Genomic DNA, 27802 nt, shown 5'->3' with positions numbered 1-27802 from the left:
CTCAGTGCTTGTTCCTGCTTCTGACAACTACTAGATAAGTTGGACTTTTGTCCATTTTTCGTTTTGCCTATTTGTTCCAGTTCACAGCTGAAGTTTTGTTACTGTGTCTGGAAAGCTCTCGTTGATCAGGGATTGCTACTCTGGTGTTATGAGTTAATGCCAGAGTTTAAGGTAATCTCTGGATGGTGTTTTGTTAGTGTTTTTCTGCTGACCATGAAAGTATACTATCTGTCTTCTGCTATCTAGTAAGCGGACCTCAAATTTGCTAAGACTATTTTCCTGCTGCGTTTGTTGTTTCATCTGAACTCACCGTCATTATATGTGGGGGGCTACTGTCTTCTTTGGAATATTTCTCTAGAGGTGAGCCAGGTCTTAAATTTCCCTCTGCTAGCTATTTAGGTCTTAGGCCAGAGCTGGGCATCTAGCAATAAATAGGAAATGCTACCTGGCTATTTCTAGTTGCGCGGCAGGCTTAGTTCATGGTCAGTATAGTTCCATCTTCCGAGAGCTTGTCCCTCTATAGGCTTGCTATGATCTCTGCCTGCAGAGATCATGACAGTTTGACCGGCCCTTAAAGTGTTAAAGACCCAGGTTGAGAAAGGAGAGTTATAAGAAGTCTGCTGGAATTTTTTTTTTTTTTTTTTTTTTTCCCTCCAGTTTGCCTTGCTGCAGTCTTTTTTCTCTCTCTCCTCCTAATCTCTGTATGGCTCTGTGTGCACCTGACAATAATGGATCTTCAGAGTGTAACTGCGGGTTTGAATAATCTCATCACGAAAGTACAAAATTTACAAGATTTTGTGGTACATGCTCCAGTATCTGAGCCGAGAATTCCTTTGCCGGAGTTCTTCACAGGGAATAGAGCTAGCTTCCAGAATTTCCGAAATAATTGTAAGCTTTATTTGTCCCTGAAGTCTCGTTCAGCTGGAGACCCTGCTCAGCAGGTTAGGATTGTGATTTCCTTGCTCAGGGGTGACCCTCAAGATTGGGCCTTCTCATTGCCAGCAGGGGATCCTGCGTTGCGCAATGTGGATGCGTTTTTTCTGGCCTTGGGCTTGCTTTATGAGGAACCTCATTTGGAACTTCAGGCAGAAAAAACTTTGATGGCACTATCTCAGGGGCAAGACGAAGCTGAGGTTTACTGCCAAAAATTCCGTAAATGGTCTGTGCTTACTCAGTGGAATGAGTGCGCCTTGGCGGCAACTTTCAGAGAAGGTCTCTCTGATGCCGTTAAGGATGTTATGGTGGGGTTCCCTGTGCCTGCAGGTCTGAATGAGTCCATGACAATGGCTATTCAGATTGATAGGCGTCTGCGGGAGCGCAAACCGGTGCACCATCTGGCGGTGTCTATGGAAAAGACGCCAGAAAGTATGCAGTGTGATAGAATTCTGTCCAGGAGCGAGCGACAGAATTTTAGACGGAAGAATGGATTGTGCTTCTATTGTGGGGATTCTACTCATGTTATATCAGCATGCTCTAGGCGTACAAAGAAGCTTGATAAGTCTGTTTCCATTGGCACCATTCAGTCTAAGTTTATTTTGTCTGTAACCCTGATTTGCTCTTTGTCATCCATTGCCACGGACGCCTATGTTGACTCTGGCGCCGCTCTGAGTCTTATGGATTGGTCCTTTGCCAATCGTTGTGGTTTTGATTTAGAGCCTTTGGAGACTCTTATTCCTCTGAAGGGGATTGACTCCACCCCATTGGCTAATAATAAACCACAATACTGGACACAAGTAACCATGCGTATCAATCCGGATCACCAGGAGATTATCCGTTTCCTGGTGCTGTATAATTTACATGACGATTTGGTACTGGGATTGCCATGGTTGCAGTCTCACAATCCAGTCTTGGACTGGAGAGCAATGTCTGTGTTGAGCTGGGGATGTAAGGGTATTCATGGGGACTTACCTTTGGTTTCTATTTCGTCGTCCATTCCCTCTGAAGTCCCTGAGTTCCTCTCAGATTATCAAGACGTCTTTGACGAACCCAAGCTTGGGTCGTTACCTCCGCACCGTGAGTGCGATTGTGCCATAGATTTGATACCGGGTTGCAAATATCCAAAGGGTCGTTTGTTTAATCTGTCCGTGCCGGAACATGCTGCTATGCGGGAATATATAAAAGAGTCTTTGGAAAAGGGACATATTCGTCCATCTTCTTCTCCCTTGGGAGCTGGGTTTTTCTTTGTCTCAAAAAAGGACGGCTCTTTGAGACCATGTATTGATTATCGGCTTCTGAATAAGATCACTGTTAAGTACCAATACCCATTGCCATTGCTTACTGATTTGTTTGCTCGTATAGAGGGTGCTAAGTGGTTCTCTAAAATTGATCTTCGTGGGGCGTATAATTTGGTGCGGATCAGGCAGGGGGATGAGTGGAAGACCGCATTTAATACGCCCGAGGGCCACTTTGAGTATTTGGTCATGCCTTTTGGTCTTTCTAATGCCCCTTCAGTTTTCCAGTCTTTTATGCATGATATTTTCCGCGATTTTCTGGATAAATTTATGATAATATATCTGGATGATATTCTGATTTTTTCTGATGACTGGGACTCTCATGTCCAGCAGGTCAGGAGAGTTTTTCAGGTTCTGCGGTCTAATTCTTTATGTGTGAAGGGGTCTAAGTGCGTTTTTGGGGTCCAGAAAATTTCCTTTTTGGGGTATATTTTTTCTCCCTCTTCCATTGAGATGGATCCCGTCAAGGTGCAAGCTATTTGTGACTGGACTCAGCCCTCCTCTCTTAAGGGTCTTCAGAGATTTTTGGGCTTTGCCAACTTTTACCGCCGATTTATTGCTGGTTTTTCGGATGTCGTTAAACCACTGACTGATTTGACCAGACATGGCGCTGATGTTGCTAATTGGTCCCCTCATGCTGTAGAGGCCTTTCAGGAGCTTAAGCACCGTTTTGCCTCTGCCCCTGTGTTACGTCAGCCTGATATGAATCTGCCTTTTCAGGTTGAGGTTGACGCTTCGGAGATCGGAGCTGGGGCAGTGTTGTCGCAGAAAGGTTCCGACTGCTCCGTCATTAGGCCTTGTGCCTTCTTTTCTCGCAAATTTTCGCCCGCAGAGCGGAATTATGATGTTGGGAATAGGGAGCTTTTGGCCATGAAGTGGGCGTTTGAGGAGTGGCGCCATTGGCTAGAGGGGGCTAAGCATCAGGTGGTGGTATTGACTGACCACAAAAATTTGATTTATCTTGAGACTGCCAGGCGCCTGAATCCTAGACAGGCGCGCTGGTCTTTATTTTTTTCTCGCTTTAATTTTGTGGTGTCATACCTACCGGGTTCTAAGAATGTTAAGGCAGATGCCCTTTCTAGGAGTTTTGACCCGGACTCTCCTGGTAATACTGAACCCACAGGTATCCTTAGGGAGGGAGTAATTTTGTCGGCCGTTTCTCCTGATCTGCGGCGGTCCTTGCAAGAGTTTCAGGCGGATAGACCGGATCGTTGTCCGCCTGATAGACTGTTTGTTCCGGATGATTGGACCAGTAGAGTCATCTCTGAGGTACATTCTTCTGCATTGGCAGGTCATCCCGGAATTTTTGGTACCAGGGATTTGGTGGCAAGATCCTTCTGGTGGCCTTCCCTGTCACGAGATGTGCGAGTCTTTGTGCAGTCATGTGACATTTGTGCTCGGGCCAAGTCTTGTAGTTCTCGGGCTAGCGGACTGCTGTTGCCCTTGCCTGTTCCTAAGAGGCCTTGGACACACATCTCGATGGATTTTATTTCGGATCTGCCTGTTTCCCAGAAGATGTCTGTCATCTGGGTGGTCTGTGACCGTTTCTCTAAAATGGTCCATTTGGTTCCTCTGCCCAAGTTGCCTTCTTCTTCTGAGTTGGTTCCTCTGTTTTTTCAGAATGTTGTCCGATTGCACGGTATTCCTGAGAATATTGTTTCTGACAGAGGTACCCAATTTGTGTCTAGATTTTGGCGGGCATTCTGTGCTAGGATGGGCATAGATTTGTCTTTTTCTTCTGCTTTTCACCCTCAGACTAATGGCCAGACCGAGCGGACTAATCAGACCCTGGAGACATATCTGAGGTGTTTTGTCTCTGCTGACCAGGATGATTGGGTTGCTTTTTTGCCATTGGCAGAGTTCGCCCTCAATAATCGGGCCAGCTCTTCCACCTTGGTGTCCCCGTTTTTCTGTAATTCGGGGTTTCACCCTCGATTTTCCTCCGGTCAGGTGGAATCCTCGGATTGTCCTGGAGTGGATGCGGTGGTGGAGAGATTGCATCACATCTGGGGGCAGGTTATGGACAATTTGAAGTTGTCCCAGGAGAAGACTCAGCGTTTTGCCAACCGTCATCGTCGTGTTGGTTCTCGGCTTTGTGTTGGAGATTTGGTCTGGTTGTCTTCTCGTTTTGTCCCTATGAGGGTCTCTTCTCCTAAGTTTAAACCTCGGTTCATCGGCCCTTATAGAATATTGGAGATTCTTAATCCTGTTTCTTTCCGTTTGGACCTCCCTGCGTCCTTTTCCATTCATAACGTTTTTCATCGGTCGTTATTGCGCAGGTATGAGGTACCTGTTGTACCTTCAGTTGAGCCTCCTGCTCCGGTGTTGGTTGAGGGTGAGTTGGAGTACGTTGTGGAGAAAATTTTGGACTCTCGTGTTTCCAGACGGAGACTCCAGTATCTGGTCAAGTGGAAGGGTTACGGCCAGGAGGATAATTCTTGGGTCAATGCATCTGATGTTCATGCTTCTGATCTTGTTCGTGCCTTCCATAGGGCTCATCCTGGTCGCCCTGGTGGATCTGGTGAGGGTTCGGTGCCCCCTCCTTGAGGGGGGGGTACTGTTGTGAATTTGGATTCTGGGCTCCCCCGGTGGCCGCTTGTGGAATTGGACTTGTCATCCTCTTTCCTGTTTCACCTGTTTCCATCAGTAGTGGGTGTCGCTATTTAAGCTCATTTCTCTGGTGGTTTCTTGCCGGTCATCAATGTTATCTGATGCCTCTCAGTGCTTGTTCCTGCTTCTGACAACTACTAGATAAGTTGGACTTTTGTCCATTTTTCGTTTTGCCTATTTGTTCCAGTTCACAGCTGAAGTTTTGTTACTGTGTCTGGAAAGCTCTCGTTGATCAGGGATTGCTACTCTGGTGTTATGAGTTAATGCCAGAGTTTAAGGTAATCTCTGGATGGTGTTTTGTTAGTGTTTTTCTGCTGACCATGAAAGTATACTATCTGTCTTCTGCTATCTAGTAAGCGGACCTCAAATTTGCTAAGACTATTTTCCTGCTGCGTTTGTTGTTTCATCTGAACTCACCGTCATTATATGTGGGGGGCTACTGTCTTCTTTGGAATATTTCTCTAGAGGTGAGCCAGGTCTTAAATTTCCCTCTGCTAGCTATTTAGGTCTTAGGCCAGAGCTGGGCATCTAGCAATAAATAGGAAATGCTACCTGGCTATTTCTAGTTGCGCGGCAGGCTTAGTTCATGGTCAGTATAGTTCCATCTTCCGAGAGCTTGTCCCTCTATAGGCTTGCTATGATCTCTGCCTGCAGAGATCATGACAAAATACATTTTGCTTGTCACCATTATACGAGACCCGTAACATTTTCAACTTTTGATTAATGGGCCTGTGTGAGGGCTTGTTTTATGCACTTTGAGCTGAGATTTTTAGTCCTACCATTTTGGGGTAGATAAGATGTTTTGCTGTGTTATGGCAGTCAAAATAGTTTAATACTGGCGTTTTAGATTTGTTCCCTCCTTGTGCAAATTACCAATCAAGTTAATTAACTTTATATTTTGACAGGTCAGACTTTTACGGACGTAACAATACCACATATGTGTTTTTGTTTTTTTTTTTATGAGTCAAAAGGGGGTGATTTGAAATTTTGTATATTTTTTATTTTTTTCACTTTTCATTATATTTGTTGGTCCCATTAGGGGACTTGAACCTGCGATCATCTGATCCTTTGGGCTGTGTACAGCAATACCACATGGTTTTCACACATCAAACACGTACTGTACATCATAATCTGTGGTGCTGAATACTTGTCCATGTGTTTTCACTGACCATGTGTCCACAAAAAAGTCATGGATAAATGTCCGTTTTTGATCGGCGTCACAGATCAAAATGACCCATACAAGTCCATGGCAATGTATCTTTTTTTTTTTTTTCATATGTGGAAATCACTGATGAAACATTGATGGTAAAAACTGACCCACAGACCAAACACCAATGAAACGTGGATCATTTTATGCATACATGAATAGTCACGGATGTCTGGTTTGAAGTCTTATCCTGAGGATATAAATATTGTTCACGTGAAACAAATCACGCTCTCGTAATTGGTAACTGCACAGTTTCACCCGTCCGCTCAGAGGTACTTTTCATTTGCTTGGGTTTACCGTTACGGACATTGGTATTTCAGACTACTGCAAAAGACACTTGTTTCTTGGTAGCCCTACCAAACAACTGCTCCAGTAATATGGATGGAATTAAGAAATGTTAATAGTTCTAATCTTCTTGAATTATTCAAAATAACTTGCTTCATTAGGCACGTTGATTAATATAGTACTTGCCCAGTGTAGAGCCTTTGATTTTCTAAAGTTTCAGGAAGCTGTACCCCACTGTGACGACTGATTCATATCTTTAAACCACCACCCGGCTCTGTTTTCACATACGCCATTTACATTTTTCACTATTTAACCTCTTTGTTTCACATAGACATATCCATAGACTGTGGGGGAATGTGTTTTTTTGTTATAGAGTTATGCAAATATTTCTATTCCTGCTGTACCTAAATTGTCTGATGAGAAAAAGCTGCTGTCTCTGTTTTTATCGTTTTAGAGTAGATCTTATTGATAAATTTAGATGATTATATTGGAATATTGTATGACTAAGGCTATGTGCACACGTTGCCACATATTTTTTTTAGGGCTGCAGATTTTTCCGCAGCGGATTTCAGAAACCTGCAGGTAAAAGGCACTGCATTTTGCCTGTGGATTTCTATAATAGAATGGGTACAAAAACGCTGCAGATCCGCAAAAGGAAGTGACATGCTACTTCTTTTAATCCGCAGCGTTTCCACACGGAATTTCCGCACCATCTGCACAGCATTTTTTTTTTCTCATTGATTTACATTGTACTGTAAAGCAATTGCGGATCTGCAGCGTTCCTGCACCACAAAAAACGCTGTGGATCCGCAGATAATCCGCAACGTGTGCATATACCCTAATAGTATCAAGATACAAATCAGAAAAAAGTGATGGAAAATGTAGAAATTTCATATTTTTTTTATAAATTCATTATTTGAGATGACAATTCGAAAACCCAGGGACTTAAGGACGGCAATATTTTTCCTGCAATTTAGTGTTGCTGCAAACCAGAGGGCAGATTTATCAAAACAGTCCTTGCTTCCCATAGCATTCACTTACAGGTCAGCTTTCATTTTAGCAGAGCAATTTCAAACTGACCTTGAATTAGTTGCTTTGGGAAACAAAGACTTTTTTTCTCTTAAGTTTTGATAAATGAGGCCTAAATTCATTTTCCCGATTATGTATAAACTTTCTTATATTTTGTTACAGAATCTCAACAAATAATTTGGGGCCAGAACACTTTAGCCTATAGAAATATGTGTGCAAAACTCAAAAAAATGTGTTAAGACTTTGTTAGACCAGAGTTAAAAGGAACTGGTCATTAGGATTTAATACCCTAAGGTAATGGCATGTATGAAAAGGCACTTTAATGCTGATTACTTATTTGTTTGCTTGTAGAAATCCATTTTGCTGCTTTAGAGAATGCCAAAAGCTAAAGGTACCTTCACACGAAGCGACGCTGCAGCGATAGCGACAACGATGCCGATCGCTGCAGCGTCGCTGTTTGATCGCTGGAGAGCTGTCACACAGACCGATCTCCAGCGACCAACGATGCCGAGGTCCCCGGGTAACCAGGGTAAACATCGGGTTGCTAAGCGCAGGGCCGCGCTTAGTAACCCGATGTTTACCCTGGTTACCAGCATAAAAGTAAAAAAAACAAACAGTACATGCTCACCTGCGCGTCCCCCAGCGTCTGCTTCCTGACACTGACTGAGCTCCGGCCCTAACAGCACAGCGGTGACGTCACCGCTGTGCTTTCACTTTCACTTTAGGGCCGGCGCTCAGTAAGTGTCAGGAAGCAGACGGCAGGGGACGCGCAGGTGAGTATGTACTGTTTTTTTTTTTTTTTACTTTTACGCTGGTAACCAGGGTAAACATCGGGTTACTAAGCGCGGCCCTGCGCTTGGTAACCCGATGTTTACCCTGGTTACCAGTGTAAAACATCGCTGGTATCGTTGCTTTTGCTTTCAAACACAACGATACACAGCGATCGGACGACCAAATAAAGTTCTAGACTTTATTCAGCGACCAGCGACATCACAGCAGGATCCTGATCGCTGCTGCGTGTCAAACGAAACGATATTGCTAGCCAGGACGCTGCAACGTCACGGATCGCTAGTGATGTCGTTTAGTGTGAAGGTACCTTAAGATACAAACAAAATGAGCATATACCCTGCAATAAGAAAATAGAAATAGTGCATATAAATAACATAGTGTACTTAGTAAATGCTTTTTTGTTCAAAAAAAGCGTTAAAGCCATCTCATCTGAACCGTTCTATTCTCCAAGATTAAAATCTCATATTGTGTCAGATGATCTCAATGTAGATAGGGCAGAGTAGGACTGGAGCCTGACTGATTCAGACATCTGCTCATGGGAAGCTATATAAGGCCTCCTTCACATGTCCTGGTGATTTCTAAACTAGAAAAACCAGTACTAGTGAGATCTGTGTATGTGTGTGTACGTATGTATCATCCATGTGTCTGTTTGCTGTCCATGTCCGTGTGTCACATCCGTGTGCCATCTGTGTGACACATACCAGAACCTGGGAAAAGCAGTACAGTTCATGCTGTTCCCAGGCGCCAGTTGCTGAAGGCCACTCTCATTATAGTCACCTGGTCTTCCTGAGATCAGCGTGACAAGGCGACAATGATGGGAGTTGTATTCAGCACCTGCAGTGTACATTGTGTCTAAAATATATATATTTTTTTAAAAAATGGCGTAGGTTCACACATTTTTTTTAACCAGTAGAGGAAAAGTTGACTGCTGGGGGCTGATATTAACAAATCATCCGGATCAACCTGGGACAAGAACATTTTTTTGGATTATCGGCAGACAGGTGAGTATAAATTTGCTTTTTTATTTTAACTTTTTGACATTAAATGGGTACAAGAGGGTCTGGGAGTACTCTTTCAATTAAAGGACTAATTACTGTGTGTGTCTTTATTAAACTTGATTATGGGATTAGTAATAGACCCCTCTTCATTACTAACCTCTGGGCTTGATGTCAGCTGCCATAAAACAGCTGACATCAACCCCAAACCTATTGCCCCACTTGACACTGCAACAGCACCAGTGGGAAGAGCTGAGGCTAAGTGCCAAATTTGGTGCATCTTATGGATTTGCCATTTCTGGGACAGCTAAGAGCTGATCTTTTAGTATGGGAGGGAGCCAATGTCCAAGGCTCTTTACAGGCTATTAATATCTGCCCGCAGCTGTTTGTGTAGCCTTTGCTGGTTTTTGATTATAGGGGGACTACAGCAAAGCAAAAGAAATGAGCCAGTGCATAAGTTGATAAGCATGCAACGTGTAAAAGCGTTTCACACTGTGGCCATTAAACAGAGAAAACATAAGATAGAAAAAAATGAGCATATATCCAGCAGTAAGTAATTGGTAATAGTACATATAAATATCATGGTTCTTAGACAACATGGGGTATCCAAAAGTGCCATTGCAAGGTAGATCAGGAAGGCTATTAATATAGCCTACTTTGCTAGTGGTTCTTCAGTTCTTAATGGCATCAAGGCTCATTCCACGAGAGCTGTGGTGACCTCCTGGGCAGAGAAAGCGGAGGTATCAATTGATCAGATTTGGAAGGCCCCTACCTGGTCCTCACCATCTACTTTTTTTAGACACTACAGACTGGGTCTGTCCTGTTGTGCTGCAAGTAGTGGTCCCTCCATTAGATGAAGAGAAAACACCAGGGTTACGTTTTTTCCAAAACCCATGACAGTACCCTTATACCCCCCCCCCCCCCCCCCTTTTTCTCACCATATGGTTGTGCACTATAGCTTGTTTGTTTTCTAGGTGTTGGTCATGTATGTAATCTGTTTGGTGGTTCTCTCATGCTCTGTAGCCCAACTAATGTGAGGGAGAAATACCACCCTTTTATTTCAGTAAGTTTCCTGTGCTTGATGGGCAATTCCCTCTCTCAGGTGTGCTGTCATGGGTTCTGGAAAAACTGGCTACTGGTAAGTAACCTTGTTTTTTTTATCAAAGAAGTGTAAAACCCATCCTACCGCTTCAAGGTGTACCTCAATCGGAACTGTCCTATCCTTTAATATAAAAAACTCACCAGCTTAATATTTTTAGGTAGGTGTCTGAAACAGTCAGGCTCCAGTCCTGCTCTGCCCCATCTACTTTGAGGTTGTCTTACATAAATTGAGGTTTTAATATTAGGGGATTGGACTGTACTGATTGGGGGACACCTTGGTACCACATACTACGGTGGGATGGCTTTTAATCAAAAACGGTGTTTACTAAGAGCCCTATGTTATTTATATGTACTATTACTGTTTACTTACTTATGAGTATATGCTCATTTTGTTTCTATCTTCTGTTTTGTCTATTTAATGGCCTCAATGTGAACATGCTTCTACACGTTGCATGTATACCAACTTATACACTGCCAAAGATCTAACGTAAGCATTTTCATTGTCTGAGGCGATGCATGTGCAGTAAGATCTTGATGATGTTGCAAAAGGTAGACTACCTAGGCAAGCAGCGGAATGCAAACACGAAGAAAGGTAGGGGAGTTGGAAGTGCAATATTGCACTTGGGGCTCATTAGCATACAGTTTCAACTATAAATTGCTCTAAAACCTCAAAATGGATTTCCACAAGTAAGATAAAAATTTAATTAGAACTAAAGCATCGTTAATTTGGGATCTAAAATCCTGATGGCCAGTTCCTACTCTGTAGACTAAAAATGGCCGAACCTCTGCTGGGTCAGTTTGTTTGCTAGAGGAACAATGACAATTCCCAAACATGGACTGTATGAACAAAATGCATCTTGTGATGGGTTTATCACTGTAATCTGAACAGAGAGCTCCACAAAGAAAGCTTTCGGCGATGAAATAACCCAGCTTCTCATCACCCACAAAACAGCCCAATTATTGTTTTTTCCTCAGTGTTTGAATTATAGTATAATATAGAAATAATGCAACATATCAGCCTAAATTAATGGAAAAGATGTCCAGGCATGACTTTGTAAGGCACTGTGCTCATGTGATATGTTAGGTCTATTAAGCCATTTTTCCATCTACCGCATTTTACTATAAATCACCGTAAAAAAATATTTTACAGCATACTTTTCTGTAAATTACTTAAATGGGCAGATGTTAAAAAAATACCTTGTTTTTTTGAAGAACAGATGTGCAGTTCCATGACTTTCCTCTTAGCCATTCAATTTAGCCAGTTATGTTCATTATTTGGTAGATAACAGCTGTAGTGCTTTTGCATTATTCTCTGTCAATATCTTAGTGGAATCATTGAAAGGACAATGTGGGAGCTCAGTTTAAAAGCCCTCCGAGATGTTCAATTTTATAAATTCTGTTCTTCAGCACCACAATGAATGGCATAGAGCTACTCTAGGTGATTAAACCAATTGAGAGCCATTAATATCAGGAGAGAGTATTATAGTTTCCACTTCTAATATGGGGATATACTGTATATAGTTGCACACACTCACTGGGGTAATTCTACCCATTAACATCGATTGCATTTAGTTTACAAAATGAGACCTTACTCTTGCTTTGTACGTTTGCCACCTGACTACTTGTTTTATTTTCTGTCGGATGCACAACTCTGTTTGCACATACATTTTTAGTGGTCATTTTTACAGATCTTTCGTAACAGTTTTTAATAATTGAAATCCTGAAGTTAGAATCTGCATCCACAGGTTGTCTTGTTTGTACAGAAAATGCAATCCCAAAAAGTATATGACAATATGTAACAAGTTGCAGTCACTATTTGGCCATCACATGATATAATTGCATGGATTACCTAGTGTTATTCACACAAGCATAGCGCATGGTATTGTAATGTCAGTCAATGGCAGAATGAACAGTGACTCGCTTATGACATTCAAGAATGTATGGTTGAAATATTAAAGGGGTTTTCCTCACAATTGTGGTAGTAACTTATAGATTGGTGGGGTCTGACCCTCACCAATCTGCAGAATTGGACACTTTGACCCCTCTTTGAATGGAGCTGCATGTGCTTGATATTATTCCATTGATTCTCTATGAGTCTGAGAGAAAAAGGTGAGTGCAGCACCATACAGAATATTCTTCTCTATAGCAAATGCATGCCACAAATCTGTTTTTTGAAGTGTGTAGTATGCTATACTGTTTAGTTCACAAAGAAATATGCATGACTATGGTTTGTCATCTATGAATCTTTGTAAAATATCCTGCTAGAGGAATGTTCTTCATCTTTTAGCCAAAAAACCCTTTTTCAAACTAAGAAAAAATGGGCCATTTGGTTGAAATGTTATACATTAATAAAATTACACACCTATTAAATTCCACATTCCAGTGTCTTTGGCTTTGGTATTCTGTTCTGTAATGATGATGGACCCTACTATTAAAGTGACCACTACAGGTATTTACAGGCCAGGGATTGGCTACAGCACAGTGAACAAAGTCCATGGGGGGTGCAGTGGTTCTCAAATGCGGAGAATTTATCAGATGAGTAATGGTCCTTTAATCATTTCTAGGATTTTTCCCCTTGAGCTATACTTGTATTAGGCTAGGTTCACATAGCATTTGCCACTGCATTCAGTAGCTCCATCGATGCTTACATTCAAACTACCACAAAATGGGATTCGGGTGTATTCAGCGACAGTGCCATTGACTAGAATGATGCAGGCAGAGTCACAGTGTGCTCTGTCATACAGAATTTTCAGATTTATATGCCTAATTGAGGCAGACAGAAAGACGTAATCTGCTGTCCACCTCCAATAGGCATGCTTGGAAAAGAGATAGGATCATGCTACTCTGTGGGAAATGGCAAGCATAGCCTGGTCTGCTGGGAAATCTTGGTTCTCATAGATAACACTCTTACAGGTCAAGTACACTCCTTTATGGCATCATCAGTATTCCCTAAAAGCAACTGTGTTTTTCAGAAAGATAGTGCACTTTGTCACACTGCAAAAATGGCTCTGGAGCGGTTTGAGAAACAATTCAAATAGTTCATGGTGATAACTTGGAGTCCAATTTCCCATATTAATCTGATCAAACATCTGTGGGATGTACTGTAAAACAGTTATGACTAATTGAGGGCTCGCCTCACAAGTTTGGGCACTCCTGGTCAAAATAAATGTTGCTGTAAACAGTTATGCAACTTGAAGATGAAATGATCTCTAAAAGGTCTAAAGTTAAAGATGACACATTTCCTTTGTATTGTGTGTGTATATGTGTATACTATATATACATACTGTGTGTTCGTAAAGTCATGGTGCACATTTGACCAGTCACTGGAAGGCAACAAAAAAGGATAGAAATGTGAAATCTGCTCCAATTGAAAGAAAAACTCTCCCAGTTTCATACCTATTCAGTGCAGTTCTAAGTGAGCTCTATTTGTTGCCCTACACACATCCAAACGATAGTGAAGTTCTTGCCACACACGGGTAAGGATGTCTGGTGTAAGAGAGTGAATAACGTATGTGATTCTCTGTTTTAAGTGATTAATGTCGTTCATACGTTCAGTGCACACATGTAGCTTCACATAACCCCACACATGCACAGATTTTTTAGGGCTCCTTAGGTGGCTATCCCGTATAGCCTCTACAGACTCATCACTGATTGATGTCCTACCAGAACAGGGTTTCTCCACCAACTGCCGGTTTCCTTCAACTGCTTATCCCACCGAGTAATGTTATTCCTGTTTGGTGGCACTTCATTATAAATGCGCCAATATTCACGTAACACTTTGGTCACAGATTCGAATTTAGCTAGCCACAGAACTTTCCTCTGTACCGTCCACATCTCGACAGGCATGGAAAACCACACAGGTGGCATAAGCTTGTGGTCGCATGATGTCCCAGACCTGGCAGTGTATTAATCAGAGTTCAGTTTATCAGGGGTTAATCTGACTGGGGCTCAGCAACAGCTTAAATGAGTTTGTGTTGTTTGATTGGTTCTTGTTATCTCTGCTCATGAACAGGTCTGATATTATTGGGCCCAGAGAAGGGGCACCAAAATGTAAACTATAGTATAAATTAATAACTTGACACTCAACTTATGTTTAATTTTGAAGATTTTAATGCAGTCCAGCAAACATAAACAACATTTCGGTCCTCACGGGACCTTCATCAGGTACATTGCTATGGTAAGACTAGCCACTGTATACTTGCGAGTACTGTAGTGGGTCTGTAAATTTGTATGGAGCCTGAGATTTTTGACAGGGCAAACGGTCAACGTATTGTTTTATGCTGTGATCTGGAAAACTGGTGGTACGTTGCCAGGATGGAGTCACTTGCTCCGTATGCATTAGTAGATACACTCACACAGACTGTCTGTTAGGGAGTGTAGACGTCTGCTATGTGGCCCCAAAGTCTTTCTGTGCCCTTGGTGTTAACAATGGGTTTGCCCAGTGGTGATTCTGTGGGCGGCACGGTTGTCTCTCCAGCGCGGCACCACATAGAAGACCGCATAGCAGACGTCTACACTCCCTAACAGACTGTCTGTGTGAGTGTATCTACTAATACGAACGGAGCAAGTGACTCCATCCTGGCAACGTACCACCAGTTTTCTGGATCACAGCATAAAACAATACGGTGACCGTTTGCCCTGTCATAAATCTCTGGCTCCATACAAAGTTACAGACCCACTACAGTACTTGCAAGTACACAGTGGCTATCCCACTGCTCCCAGTATAGATCCCTGCAGTACCACACTTGTGACTATATCCTATTTAGAGAATGTACCATTTATTTCCTAAAAAAGTGTCCCTTTTTTGTTCAGATTTTATTCTTGCTGCTCTTCTGACTATTATACTTTTTATATTTTTAAGTCCACTATATAGTTCCAGGGATACAGACCTTTTCATTTAGTGATAATTTTTATGGTCTGTGCTCCCATGGTAATATTACAGAGTAGCCTAAAGACACATCCCCCAAGAATCTGTGAGCAACGCCCCATTGTAAAGAGCATAAATATTAGCACTAAGTAAAGAGGCCCACATCTCTGGAGTTGTATAGTGGTTTTAAAAACGAAAAAAGTAGAAAACTTCTAACCTGTGACAGATCCTCTTTAAAGGGTCTGCAGCCCATGTCTTGGGGCCAAATACTACAGGTCATTTATTCATGGGTCAGAGGTGTATTGGGGGACACAGCAAGGCGCAGGAGCGCCACTTACACCCCAGTACTACCAGATAATACCCTGATCCACCAATGCAAATGCAGCCACCTGTCCTGCATTACACATAGCCCTGGCACTACCCAGGGGTCTGGCTTATATTGTATATCTTCCCGCATAGGTCCTCCACCTACAGCCCTACTACAGCTAACGCTATCTACTTACCGATACCGCCAGAGATCCTCCATATATAGCCCTATATTACCAGCATTGCAAGATTGTACCTGTGACACGACAGACCCACATGCTGATAGCATACCATACGAGGCTAACCCCTTCACTGCCTACAAATACTGTCAGGTTCCATCTGCGGTACAGCAAGACAAATTTATTTATGCGCTAATAGCACACTGTATAGGACTAGATACTTTCATTGCCTACCAGCACTGTCAGATTATATCTGCGGTACAACAAGAAAAGGCTACCCACTTAATAGTAATTTACTGTATAAGATACTCTATGCGCTACAAGGATACTATTCACTTGATAAAGACTCGGGAGGAGTCGAAACGTTGTCAGTTTGACTTCTGGTCGCCTTCTGCATTGTTGAATAATAAACTTATAGCACTTTAATAAATTCTAAGTTTGTCACAAATGATACCCCTAGAGTGTGTGGTGTATTAAATTTATTCTTGGGGGAATATTAGGCCAGGGGGTTCCAGCTTTCTGGCTGATAGGTGTACAAGCCCAGGAACATTGTGAGCAAACATGACAGTTATAATAGCCAACAAATAGTCACTCTGCTTTCCATCATTGATCAAAACTTGTGCTGGATTATGGCTGCCTTTTCCAGATACCAAATGTCTGTAACTCAGTATTAGGCTTTCATCCTGTTACTAAATTGTGAAATCCTGTTTCAGTGGTTTTGTCCTGATGCCATCTGGATAGCTGCAACTGCTACTGCACGCATCACAGAAGTGACCTCTTCAGACTAGACGTCCATTATATATTCTGTAGTGTTTACGCTGGTGTCATGGGGGTCTGGTCTGAGACAAATACATTACAGCTAATGCATCACCTGCTGTCAGTTGTCTGCACTGTTTTTGGGATAGCCCCTCATTAATAATACAAAATGGATAAACAGATATTCCTTTTCATATATTGCCTGTCATTGCAGGAAAACAAAGCTTGTCATTTAGGGCAGGACAGTGGCTCAGTGGTTAGCACCGTAGCGGGGGGTCCTAGGTTCAAATCAAACTAAGGACAACATCTGAATGGAGTTTGTATGTTCTCCCCGTGTTTGTGTGGGTTTCCTCCTGGTTCTCTGGTTCCCTTCCACACTCCAAAGACATACTGATAGGGAATCTAGATTGTGAGCCCCATCGGGGACGGCAATGTCTGTAGAGCTCTGTGGAATTAATGGCGCTATATAAGTGAGTAAAATAAATACATTTACTGGCAAATAAATTATTAGATTATTAATGAATCAAAGTGGATAGTTGGTGTTATTTCATTGAATGTATGTCGGTGTTTGGTATTTAGAAAAGTGTGAGTGTATGTACTGTAGTAATTTATAATATATTCATTCATTGAAACACTGGGAATGCTAATTGTTTGACTAACAAAAATAAGTACTAAGTAATAAATTATATGACAGTATACTTATCTTCATACATAAAATATATCATATACAGTATCAATTTGTGTCTTGTGATCCACTGTCTGTACAGGGTGTGATGCGCAGATAAGGTGGTGAGATAGGGGCACATAAGCTGCATACATGAGTAATGACTTTTCACGACTCCACTTTTTCAGGGAAGATCGGCAGTACTTATTGAAGACCAAAGAGATCTGACTTGGCAAGAAGAACACGTGATATTGCAGAGGCCCATATACATAAACAGGTAATAAATTTGGATTAAATCCTCTTCTGCCAGTAATAGTTTTGGGGGTGCTGAGATGTTTTCACCCGGAGGAGGAATTCCAATCTTTCTTTCCCTGTGTGTTGCAGTGATGCACTCTCAGATTGCAGAAGCCTCGCAGTGCATTGCCATATGGCTCTATTGAGCATAGAGTAAATAATGGATTTGTTTTACGGATATACCTAAGTAAACCATATGGTTTTACTTACACGTATGCCATTGATGATTATAGACTTTTCTTACATTTGGAGCTCCCAGGTGACATGTTCAAAACATTTTGGTTTACCGTCACTATTAACTAATAATAACGTTATTATTCCTGCATGGGTGTTGAAAGCAGATTAATATTCATGAGATAGGCAACACAAATCACTAAGTATACACTGAAAATCTGAATCCTGTGTATGTGGCTTGTTGAGTTGTGTGCCCTATTCCTTGTAGAGTGTTATTTTCAGTTGTATCATGTTCAGTTTCATCATTTTTCTTCTTTAATATGGAGGACAAACCTCATTCTGCTTCTAAGAATGGAGCACCTTGGTCCCAATGCAAATTTGGTAACTGGGCCAAGTGTGTGGCATTTATAGTATTGATGTGTTTTTATATGATATGAGGGAGTGCTGTGCTGTGGCACATGACGTGGATGCTGCCCCTGTATATACACATATAGACCAAACCATACCCCGGACACGTGCTAACTTTCATTTTTTCAATCTGTGGCTTCGTCACACAGCTGGATGCCAAACAGAAATAAGTGAATTGATGTATAAGTTCCTGGTCCTGTGCCTTGTCAGTATTGTGGGGCTGCCAGCTGGTAGTCACGTGGACCATCTCCTGGCTTTCCTGGCGCTTCTTTATATCTGTTGGCCCAGCTAGACGTCAATATTGTGGCGTGATGCAAGCATGACATCATGCCAAATCTACTAATCAGAAGAGACATAAAAAATGCCAGCATGTAAGAGGTGGTTCACATGTTTACTGTCTAGTACCCGTTAAACCAAGGTCCTATGAATCAATTCGCTCATCTCTAATGCCAAAATCTTTCATCTCCACTTAATATTTCATCATATTCTTTGTAGTTATCACTATATACAAGGGGATATAATCAAGTGTAATATACAATTTTAGAATCAAATTCATTACTGTATGAACTGATCCATTGCTGTGGCCAAAACATATCTAATGAAGCATCCAGCATTGTTCCAAGCCCATTACACCATCACTCCAATGGTTTGTTTTTGTTTTGCCGCTGGAGTGATGCCACTAACCTAAAGCTGGAGTTACACTAAACGACTTACCAACGATCACGACCAGCAATACGACCTGGCCGTGATCGTTGGTAAGTCGTTGTGTGGTCGCTGGGGAGCTATCACACAGACAGCTCTCTCCAGCGACCAACGATCAGGGGAACGACTTCGGCATCGTTGAAACTGTCTTCAACGACGCCAAAGTCCCCCTGCAGCACCCGGGTAACCAGGGTAATCATCGGGTTACTAAGTGCAGGGCCGGGCTTAGTAACCCGATATTTACCCTGGTTACCATTGTAAAAGTAAAAAAAAAAAAAAAACACTACATACTCACATTCTGATGTCTGTCACGTCCCCTGCCGGCGTTCACAGGGTTAAAACTGCTTTCGGCAAGAGCGCTGCTAATGCACGCGCTGCTGCCGAGAGCTTCCCTGCACTGAATGTGTCAGCGCCGGCAGTAACAGCGGTGACATCACCGCTGTGCTCTGCTTTACGGCCGGCGCTGACACAGTCAGTACAGGGAAGCTCTCGGCAGCAGCGCGTGCATTAGCAGCGCTCTTGCCGAAAGCAGTTTTAACCCCGTGAACGCCGGGGGACGTGACAGATATCAGAATGTGAGTATGTACTGTTTTTTGTTTTTTTTTTACTTTTGCAGTGGTAACCAGGGTAAATATCGGGTTACTAAGCGCGGCCCTGCACTTAGTAACCCGATATTTACCCTGGTTACAAGTGAACACATCGCTGGATCGGCGTCACACACGCCGATCCAGCGATGACAGTGGGTGATCAGCGACCAAAAAATGGTCCTGATCATTCCCATCGGCCAACGATCTCCCAGCAGGGGCCTGATCGTTGGTCGCTGTCACACATAACGAGATCGTTAGCGGGATCATTGCTACGTCACCAAAAGTGTGGCATTGCAACAATATCGTTAACAATATCGTTATGTGTGACTCAGCCTTAACTTCCCTGCATTTAGTATCATACTGCTTGAGAGTCGGTCTTCTGCAGTTTGTGAAATCACAACTCAGTGTAAGTCTATGTGAGGCCAGAAGGAGGATCTCAGACTTAGGACAGAGACAGACTGCTGCATTGCTCGTGTGAGGCCCATGTAGCACTGCACGGACTGGCCCCACACCTCTCCTGACAGTAGTGTGACAGCGTGATGTATTTCTATCCATCTGCCAAGCTCCGGTCAGGAGAGCAGACAGCCAGTACAAGGTTAATGATGCGATCCTACCACGAGAAATACAGCAGTCTGTCCCTGCCCTTACACTGAGCGCTTGTGACCGTTACCTCTAACGGATGGTAAGTCAGAAGTTGTGGTCACAAGATGGCAGATCGGAGTGGTGCTTTAAACATTTTGTTACTTTTACCATTAAAACACAAGAAACACACATCACTATTTTTAAGAAATAGAAATCATTTTTAAAACAATCATATAATACAATGATTCAAATAATTGTGCTCCACGTAATGTATTTTTAAAACCAAACCTGACATGATTCATGCTGCTTGAACGGAGGACAGCATGAATCGAACACAGGCTGTGTTATTGCACCCATGTATGAGTGGCTGTATGTGATGTTAGTACAGGGTGTATCTTATTAAACACTATGGGGCCGATTCATCAAAGCAACTTTGCCAAAATGTTGTCATAAATTACTTTGAAAAGCTTAAAAAAAAAAAATATATATATATATAGCAATTTGTTGTTGTGCAAAAATGTAGCATTATTTCCATTTTCATGTCAGCTTTTCCCAGCTCTTCCAAAATGGGCATTTCTGTGGCAGGAGGGGAGTACAGCAAGGGCGTGAAGGCACAGCTTGTCTAATTCATGGCCACCTGTAGCATTCCTTAGGGACTGGAGTAAGATTTTGTGGCAAGGCGTGCACCTCTTAAAGAACCAAGAGTGTCTGACTCCAACGAGAAATTCTTGATAAATTTGGACCTTCATGTATTTTCCAATACTTTTTTACATAGTACTGCTTCTCATTTGACTGTATAGAGTCCTGGCACTGTATACACCTGGTACCGTATATGATTAGAAAATATAACTTGACCTCTGTTGGGAAATTAAGCTTTCCAATATTTGTACCTCTATGACATCGAAACCTTTGACAAAGAAATTTGACACATTTTCTGTAAACCAGGAGTTATATGTTTTTAAATCCCCCAGCCTTATTGGGCTGACCTTCAGTGACACAAAGGCAGGCTCCTGGCCTTTACAACAATAAATTCTAAATATCAGCTGTAAGAGTCAGCGAAAAGGTGGTGATCCTGCCATACTGTGCAGCTGTGTGATCACTCGGGCTGGCTGGTCTTTGTGCAGAGCGTAAGGCATTCGACTGCATAAGGAAATGTTTCTATACGTAGAGCTGATCTTTTGTTATTACGACAGCGTGTTAGGTAGCCAAGCAGAAACCTGGTGACAGATTGCTTTTAAAAGTTAAAATTCAATGTTGTCTCCCAAAATAAAATCTGAAATATGAATTAAAAGTGTAATATTCTCTTCTGTTCAACTGTAGGAGAATCCTACAAACAAAAAATAATTAATCATTAAATTATGGAAAGCCCGGCAAGGTTCATGTTGTGTATGGTGTTATATGTGAATCCATGCAGGCGGCACTGGCACCATGACATTTCTCACTTACTATTTGATGAGATATCATCACGTCTTTGATTAACCTATCAAGTGGGTTTTTTGTTGTAAAGCCTGTGCTTTCAAGAATGTTTTCTTTCTTTATTTTTTTTTTAAATGGGCAAATAAATTGCCTGCAAGGAATGTTTATTGGCGATAGTGGAATCTCCGCTCATTTACTTACAGTCATGAGTTTTCCTCCCATCGCATGCAGTTTATATTATTTTTGGCAGCACATTTCATATTATGAAACTTTCTGAACCAACGATAATGTTTTATGTTGACTGAAAAATTATCTTTCTTCTTTATATCCTTTGACTTGCTGGATTTATTGAGATCAAAAATTTGTCCAAATGATTATTTGGGCGAGTATCACCTATTGTAAGTGGCCTCTTAACCTTACTGTGCCTTTAAAAATTATTCCTTTTTTCATGTTTCCTTATGTGACAATGCGGCTATATGCACAGGGCACCATTTAGATGCCAGCACAGCTGCCACGTTTTCCTAGGAGAAGCCGCTCAAGGAAAACACCAGTCATCACTTTTGCCCGTGGCTTTACCGTGCATCTTGTGGTGGCCTTCACCCTATACTGAATGGTAAAGGGTGAAAACTGGCACAATAAGTACCGAAGAATTATCATGTCATTTTTAAACCCGGAAGTAGTAAAATAAGTGACGTAAGACGGAACATGCACACAGTGATATGATATTACTATGTTAATTGGGTGCTTTTGTGGTGCTTCTCCAGGCAGGTTTTGGGCACAATTCTCCTGAATGACGCCGTGGGCCCATACCCCTACTTACTTGTGGCCTAGGTGATTTATAGTTGTACACAAACATAAAATTAGCTCTACTTAAAGGAATATATGTAGCTAGCTGGAGAAAGGAGTTGTGATTGTGATCACACAATGCAGCATTTATTTCACTGAGCAGGCTTATTGTGCCACATGGGGTAGGTAAGCGGCTGAATTAAGGCCTCAAATGAAGTGACGTTAATAGCAGCTTCTGAACACACCAGTAAATTGGCATGACCTCTTTCTGCAGCAAAAGGTTGCTGGCCTTTCCAGAAGTGAAGGGGTGAATAATGAAACCCTCCATCAAATGTGTGCTTGAATAGTGATCAAAAGTTGGTCAAGCATGCCAGCTTCTCCATTATATAGAAATTTTCATTTCAGTCCCTTTGCTCAATGAGATCTATTAGTTTTGCTGCAATGAACTGTCAAGTAATACCATTAGCCTCAAGAATGTACTAAATGCCATTCACATTTTATAATAGTAATTTTCAGCAACTCCTACCTTAAGGAGACCAATGTTTTTCCTTTTTCTTTTACAGTGAGTTGACAAAAAAAGTGGAAATTTCCGGGGATGATGGACCACTGGGCATTCACGTTGTGCCTTTCTATTCTTCTTATAGTGGACGGTAGGTTTTAGTCAATGTCTTGAGTTTGACATCCCTGAGTAGCCACTCACTTTCTAATGAAGAACATTTTTACCTGTATGGACCTCGGAAATATTAATGTTTCATAACAGGAGAGTTCTTTTTTCCTGTTGCAGAGACAGTAGGCATTCCACAAAGGCAATATATTCCTGTTTTATTGATCTGTTCCGCGGTATAAGTACCGGTATATTAATATTTTACATACTGTATATAATGTGTTACACATTTACCTAATAACCATTTTGTTGCTTTGCCATAAACCGATGCTTGCTTTGTAGGACTTTTTAGGCTATGTGCCCATTAGGGTATTAGTTGCAAATTTATTTCAGATGCTCTCCTAATGTAAGGTAGCGTGCATGTGAATGCTTCTATGGATTTCACTCGTTCATATGCAGTGGCTCATATCCATGGCAGGATCTGCATTGTAATCCACTGGATAATCAATATATAATATACATGTGGATTTTAGACCCCTTGCCGGACCTTTCAGTGATTTCCACAATTACATCTTTGCGCTCTTTTGCAATATCTAACTTAATATATTTAATCAAAGAAATTTGGAGGGCACCGATTGCTATAACGCCATAAAAAGTCAAAGGTGCGCCAAAACTTTGGCATACTTATGACTTCAAAGTCGGAAGAGAAAGAATAGGGACTATGCACAAAATGCAGACTTGAACATGGCACATGTTCTGTTATTCTAGCATGATGCAAGAAACTAAACACATACAAGACGTTATAAAAAGACCTAAAAATGCAATTTATGCACACACATCCAAAGAAAACCACCCCAATAAGAAGAATTCCTGTCCCCTACTCTCAATAAGAATAACATATATAGCCAAATGTAAAGGAAGTCACGAAAGCACATGGGAAATTCAAATCATCCGAAAAACAAAAAAGCATCAGCACTCTGTCCATTCCATAAACTGACCCCATTAGGGTACAATAAATATATAATGATCCATAAGGGCTGGTGTTGGGCTCAGTGGTGCCTTTTTCTTTACTCATTTTCCCCCTGTGTAGACAGGAAGCTATCATTTATATCCTAGAAACCTTGATTTAGGCTTTCGTCACACACAGTATTTTTCCTCCCCACTCACATGTACATTACTATAAACTGCTGAAAATTTGTGGTGCGGAACTTGCACTTCAAATTTTCATGAAATCCACCTTGTCTGATCTCACCCATAAGTTCACACAGTCGCATAGGATAATCATTTGTTTTTCTTCCAGAAAACTCTAGTTTTTATACATATTGTCATCTGCATGTAATCAGTTTTTATACATTAGCAATTGTTAACATTAACAAGAACAAATACAGTTTGCTATGCTAAAGAATTGCTGTGTTTCCATAAAACTCGGACGCTAAACAGCTGATCCACATGGAATCTGATTTATTTGTATTTTTTGTGCACTACTTTAATAGACTATTATCATTAACACGTGAAAGAGACTAATTCATGCTGCAATTGTTTTCACAAGCCGATTCAGTCGGCAAAAAAACAAACCTCTCATCTGAACAAGAATCGAAGAAAAGGAGTGTACAAGATACAAAGCATCAAGATAAAATGTATAAACTGTTATAACATGCCATTAAAAGCGTATAGGAATATAAAAAAAACACATATATAGTGAAGCCAAAATACACACATAAATAAGAATGTTGGGTGAGCCAGAGAGACAATAAGTTACAGCTCTCAAAAATAGACAAAAATAACATAAATATGAAACTTATCTCTGCAGTGTACTCCTTACTTATTTTCATTTGCTTTTTAGAGATGTACCCCACTCCCAAAAATCAAATGATGTGCTTATTAAAGGGGATTGTGCAATTTTCTTTTTTAAAAGTCTTCTTTCCTGTATAAACAGCACATGATCTGTCCATGAGTGTTATCTTATATTGAAAAGGAATTTGTAGATATACTCCGCGCTGCCGCAAGGATAAATTCAGGAAAAGTATCAGATTCTCAGTGGTTTTTTTTTCTATGCGTTTTAGGGGTCTCATTCTCCCTTCATCAGGAAATAACACACAATATGTACGGGCATCACAAGTATATGTAGTTAAAAGAAGACGCTCATGAGTGTTTTCTGGTATTGGCTCTCGCCTCCATTGACCTCGATAGGCCTGAGGCACAGTACCACATACACAAATTGTGGCTAGGGATGCTGCTGATTTTACCAGAAAACAGCCATGTTATTCCTGAAAAATCCCTTTATTAAAGAAAACCTAGATTCACACAAGGTGGTATTACTAGGGATAGTTTCACAACAATTCCAACCAATAATTCGCAGGGAAATCTGTACCACAAATCCACGCCGTGTCGTGTAGATCTGGGTGCAGATTTGCTGATGATCCCCCTGTTCCAGTCCCCACATGTAGTTCACCCTGCGCCATATCTGCGATCATATGGACTTCTAGCGTAGTAGTTGCTGACTGTTAGATTAATATACTGAGAGTTTTTGTGCTGGTTGTCTCATGTCTTTATCTGGATTACTTGTGATAAGTTTCCTTCTGCCAAAAATGATTTATCCTTTGCTGAACCACTTAAAAATGTCTCCAGTTTTCATAAACAGCATTTCCTTCCAAGCTGTCTTCATACAGTTTATCTTCCATCAGCTCATTGTTTTCCCCTTCAGTTCTCACGTTGTGCATTAATCTAGTGTTTGCTTGGCTTGCCCCGTGCGTGCTCCTGATCTGTATCTGTCTCTGTCTCACTCGTCCTCTTTTCCTAGAATCCTCGTGTCTCTGCTGAGGATTGTAAGTGTCACTTACCTTCCTATGCTTCATATGTGTCTCCATTAGGAGAAAGTGTAGGAAGAATAGTGCTATTTTCCTGTGAGTCATGAAATACCAAATTATTGTGAAGTAGACTAATCATCTACTTATCCCGAGTCCCCATAATGCATTCCTAGCATCTAATGGATTTTCTCTCTTTACCATTTTTTATATTAAGCACCACTGTAGGCATTGTGTAGTCAAAGCATTTTTACTTGCCCTGAAATGCACAGTTTAACCTGTGTTTTTCCACTGGTAATTAACCTTTCTTAGGAAGACTCAGTGGGGAACGGTTCTCACCCATGTGACGTACTGTAAAGTTATTTGTGTCAAAGAGAGGGGCAGTCATGTGTAATTTGCTTAATACTTAATGTTGTCTCTCCAACCCACTCATCCATACATATGCTTATAGCCTGAAATGAATGTAGAGGGCTGCACCCATGTGTCTGTAAAAGTGACAGTCGTGCAGTGTAGTGAGTGGTAGAGTCACCTCAGAACAACGGAAAATTATAATGGTGGAAGTCGCCTGCACACTCTCCTGGCAGTAATATGTTAATAGAAACATTTCCTTTTCTGTCTTCTATGACCAACTAAAGCAAAAAGAAATCTCATTCTTATGTTTTATAATGAACTCCTTAACATTGAAATTGCAACACCAAGAAAGAAAATAAATCACGTTCTGGCCACGGTCAGGAACCCCGACGCGCATTTCGCGTACTCGTGGTGTCGCTTCCTCAGGGGGCGCCCCCACAAGTACGCGAAATGCGCGTTGGGGTTCCTGACCGTGGCCAGAACGTGATTTGGACTTTATTATGGGTAATTATTGCCTTTACTAAATTATATATAAGGGAATTATGAGCATAGGATTTGATACTTAGGATGATGTGGTTATGCAGATATAAGGAATTGCAATTGCAGCCCATAATATAGTATCTGAACTAGCATACCATCATCTGGTGTGATTTGTTATGTGGATTATAGATGCTCATTTTTTCTGTCCTACACGTTCCTCCCTTGGTCATTATTTTTTCACTTTTTGGAGCTATTCACAATATATTGTATGAGACCCATGTAATTAAATATGACTATGTAATCTTTTGAGTATTTAAGAAATATAGAATTTTTTTTTATTTAACTTTTTGGTAATCTTTGACTCGATGTCCTCCTATATAAAAAAAACAAAAAAACAAATCATCATAAGGTGTTGTCACAACACTGGGCAACGAGCCAGACATTCAACGACAGATTTTCCATTGACTTCATGCCACCACTATCATTGTGCAGAAGTCTATCCTCATCAATGATGAGTCTCACTTTTGTTTAGGATGCATGGATAGCCACAGAGTTTGTAGACCAAGTGCACAATACCATAAAGTGATCATCTCTAATGAGACGATTGGTTTGGTCATTGAACTTGTTATATGACCATTTCTCCAAAGTGTCCCAGGAGCTGTTAGCTTCATGGCGCAAATGTGCTACCATGGCCTGCAACACCTCAATACTTTTCTCCCATATAGCACATGTGGGTTAAAGTTGGTTGGCAATTGCAAGTGCGGTATGTCCATGTCTGTGCAAGTGCATTGTGGTGAGATGATGCACTATAGCTCTTCAGCCTCATGCTAGATTTACTGCCATGTACAGTATCTGACCAATTAATATTTTGGTCTCATAAAGGGATCAACATGCTTGTCATTTGAAGGGCTACACAGATAAATACATTGTTTGGGGGTGTAGAAGTTTCTGACAGGCTCACTTAAAGCATTGCTAAATTTATCTAATCTTTGCCAAACGAGATCTATCCAACCTTACCAAAACTGTTCATGATGATTACCTTTTCAGCACAAAAAAAAAAAAAAAAAAAAATATATATATATATATATATATATATATATATATATATATATATATATATATATATATATATATATATATATATATATATATATATATATATATATATATATATATATATATATATATACACAGTGGGGCAAAAAAGTATTTAGTCAGTCAGCAATAGTGCAAGTTCCACCACTTAAAAAGATGAGAGGCGTCTGTATGTAATTTACATCATAGGTAGACCTCAACTATGGGAGACAAACTGAGAAAAAAAAATCCAGAAAATCACATTGTCTGTTTTTTTATCATTTTATTTGCATATTATGGTGGAAAATAAGTATTTGGTCAGAAACAAAATTTCATCTCAATACTTTGTAATATATCATTTGTTGGCAATGACAGAGGTCAAACGTTTTCTGTAAGTCTTCACAAGGTTGCCACACACTGTTGTTGGTATGTTGGCCCATTCCTCCATGCAGATCTCCTCTAGAGCAGTGATGTTTTTGGCTTTTCGCTTGGCAACATGGACTTTCAACTCCCTCCAAAGG

At 41.1% G+C, this 27802-nt stretch overlaps 1 protein-coding gene across 8 annotated transcripts in view; it reads left to right on the top strand.

Moving 5' to 3' along the window:
* The window catches only part of PARD3B (par-3 family cell polarity regulator beta), a 2038921-nt gene that overhangs the window by 554488 nt on the left and 1456631 nt on the right, over positions 1-27802 (top strand). For all 8 annotated transcript variants that reach the window (XM_077271962.1, XM_077271960.1, XM_077271958.1 and 5 more), the window contains exons 5-6: positions 17208-17296; positions 22532-22618. In XM_077271962.1, the coding sequence (XP_077128077.1) occupies positions 17208-17296; positions 22532-22618 (176 nt within the window). The remainder of the gene's footprint in view (positions 1-17207; positions 17297-22531; positions 22619-27802) is intronic.

Source organism: Ranitomeya variabilis, chromosome 7 (genome assembly GCF_051348905.1).
Source record: "Ranitomeya variabilis isolate aRanVar5 chromosome 7, aRanVar5.hap1, whole genome shotgun sequence".
In the NCBI taxonomy this organism is placed as follows: Eukaryota; Metazoa; Chordata; class Amphibia; order Anura; family Dendrobatidae; genus Ranitomeya; species Ranitomeya variabilis.
The sequence above is the reverse complement of the archived record's forward strand: the minus strand, read 5'-3'. Positions and strand labels throughout refer to the sequence as shown.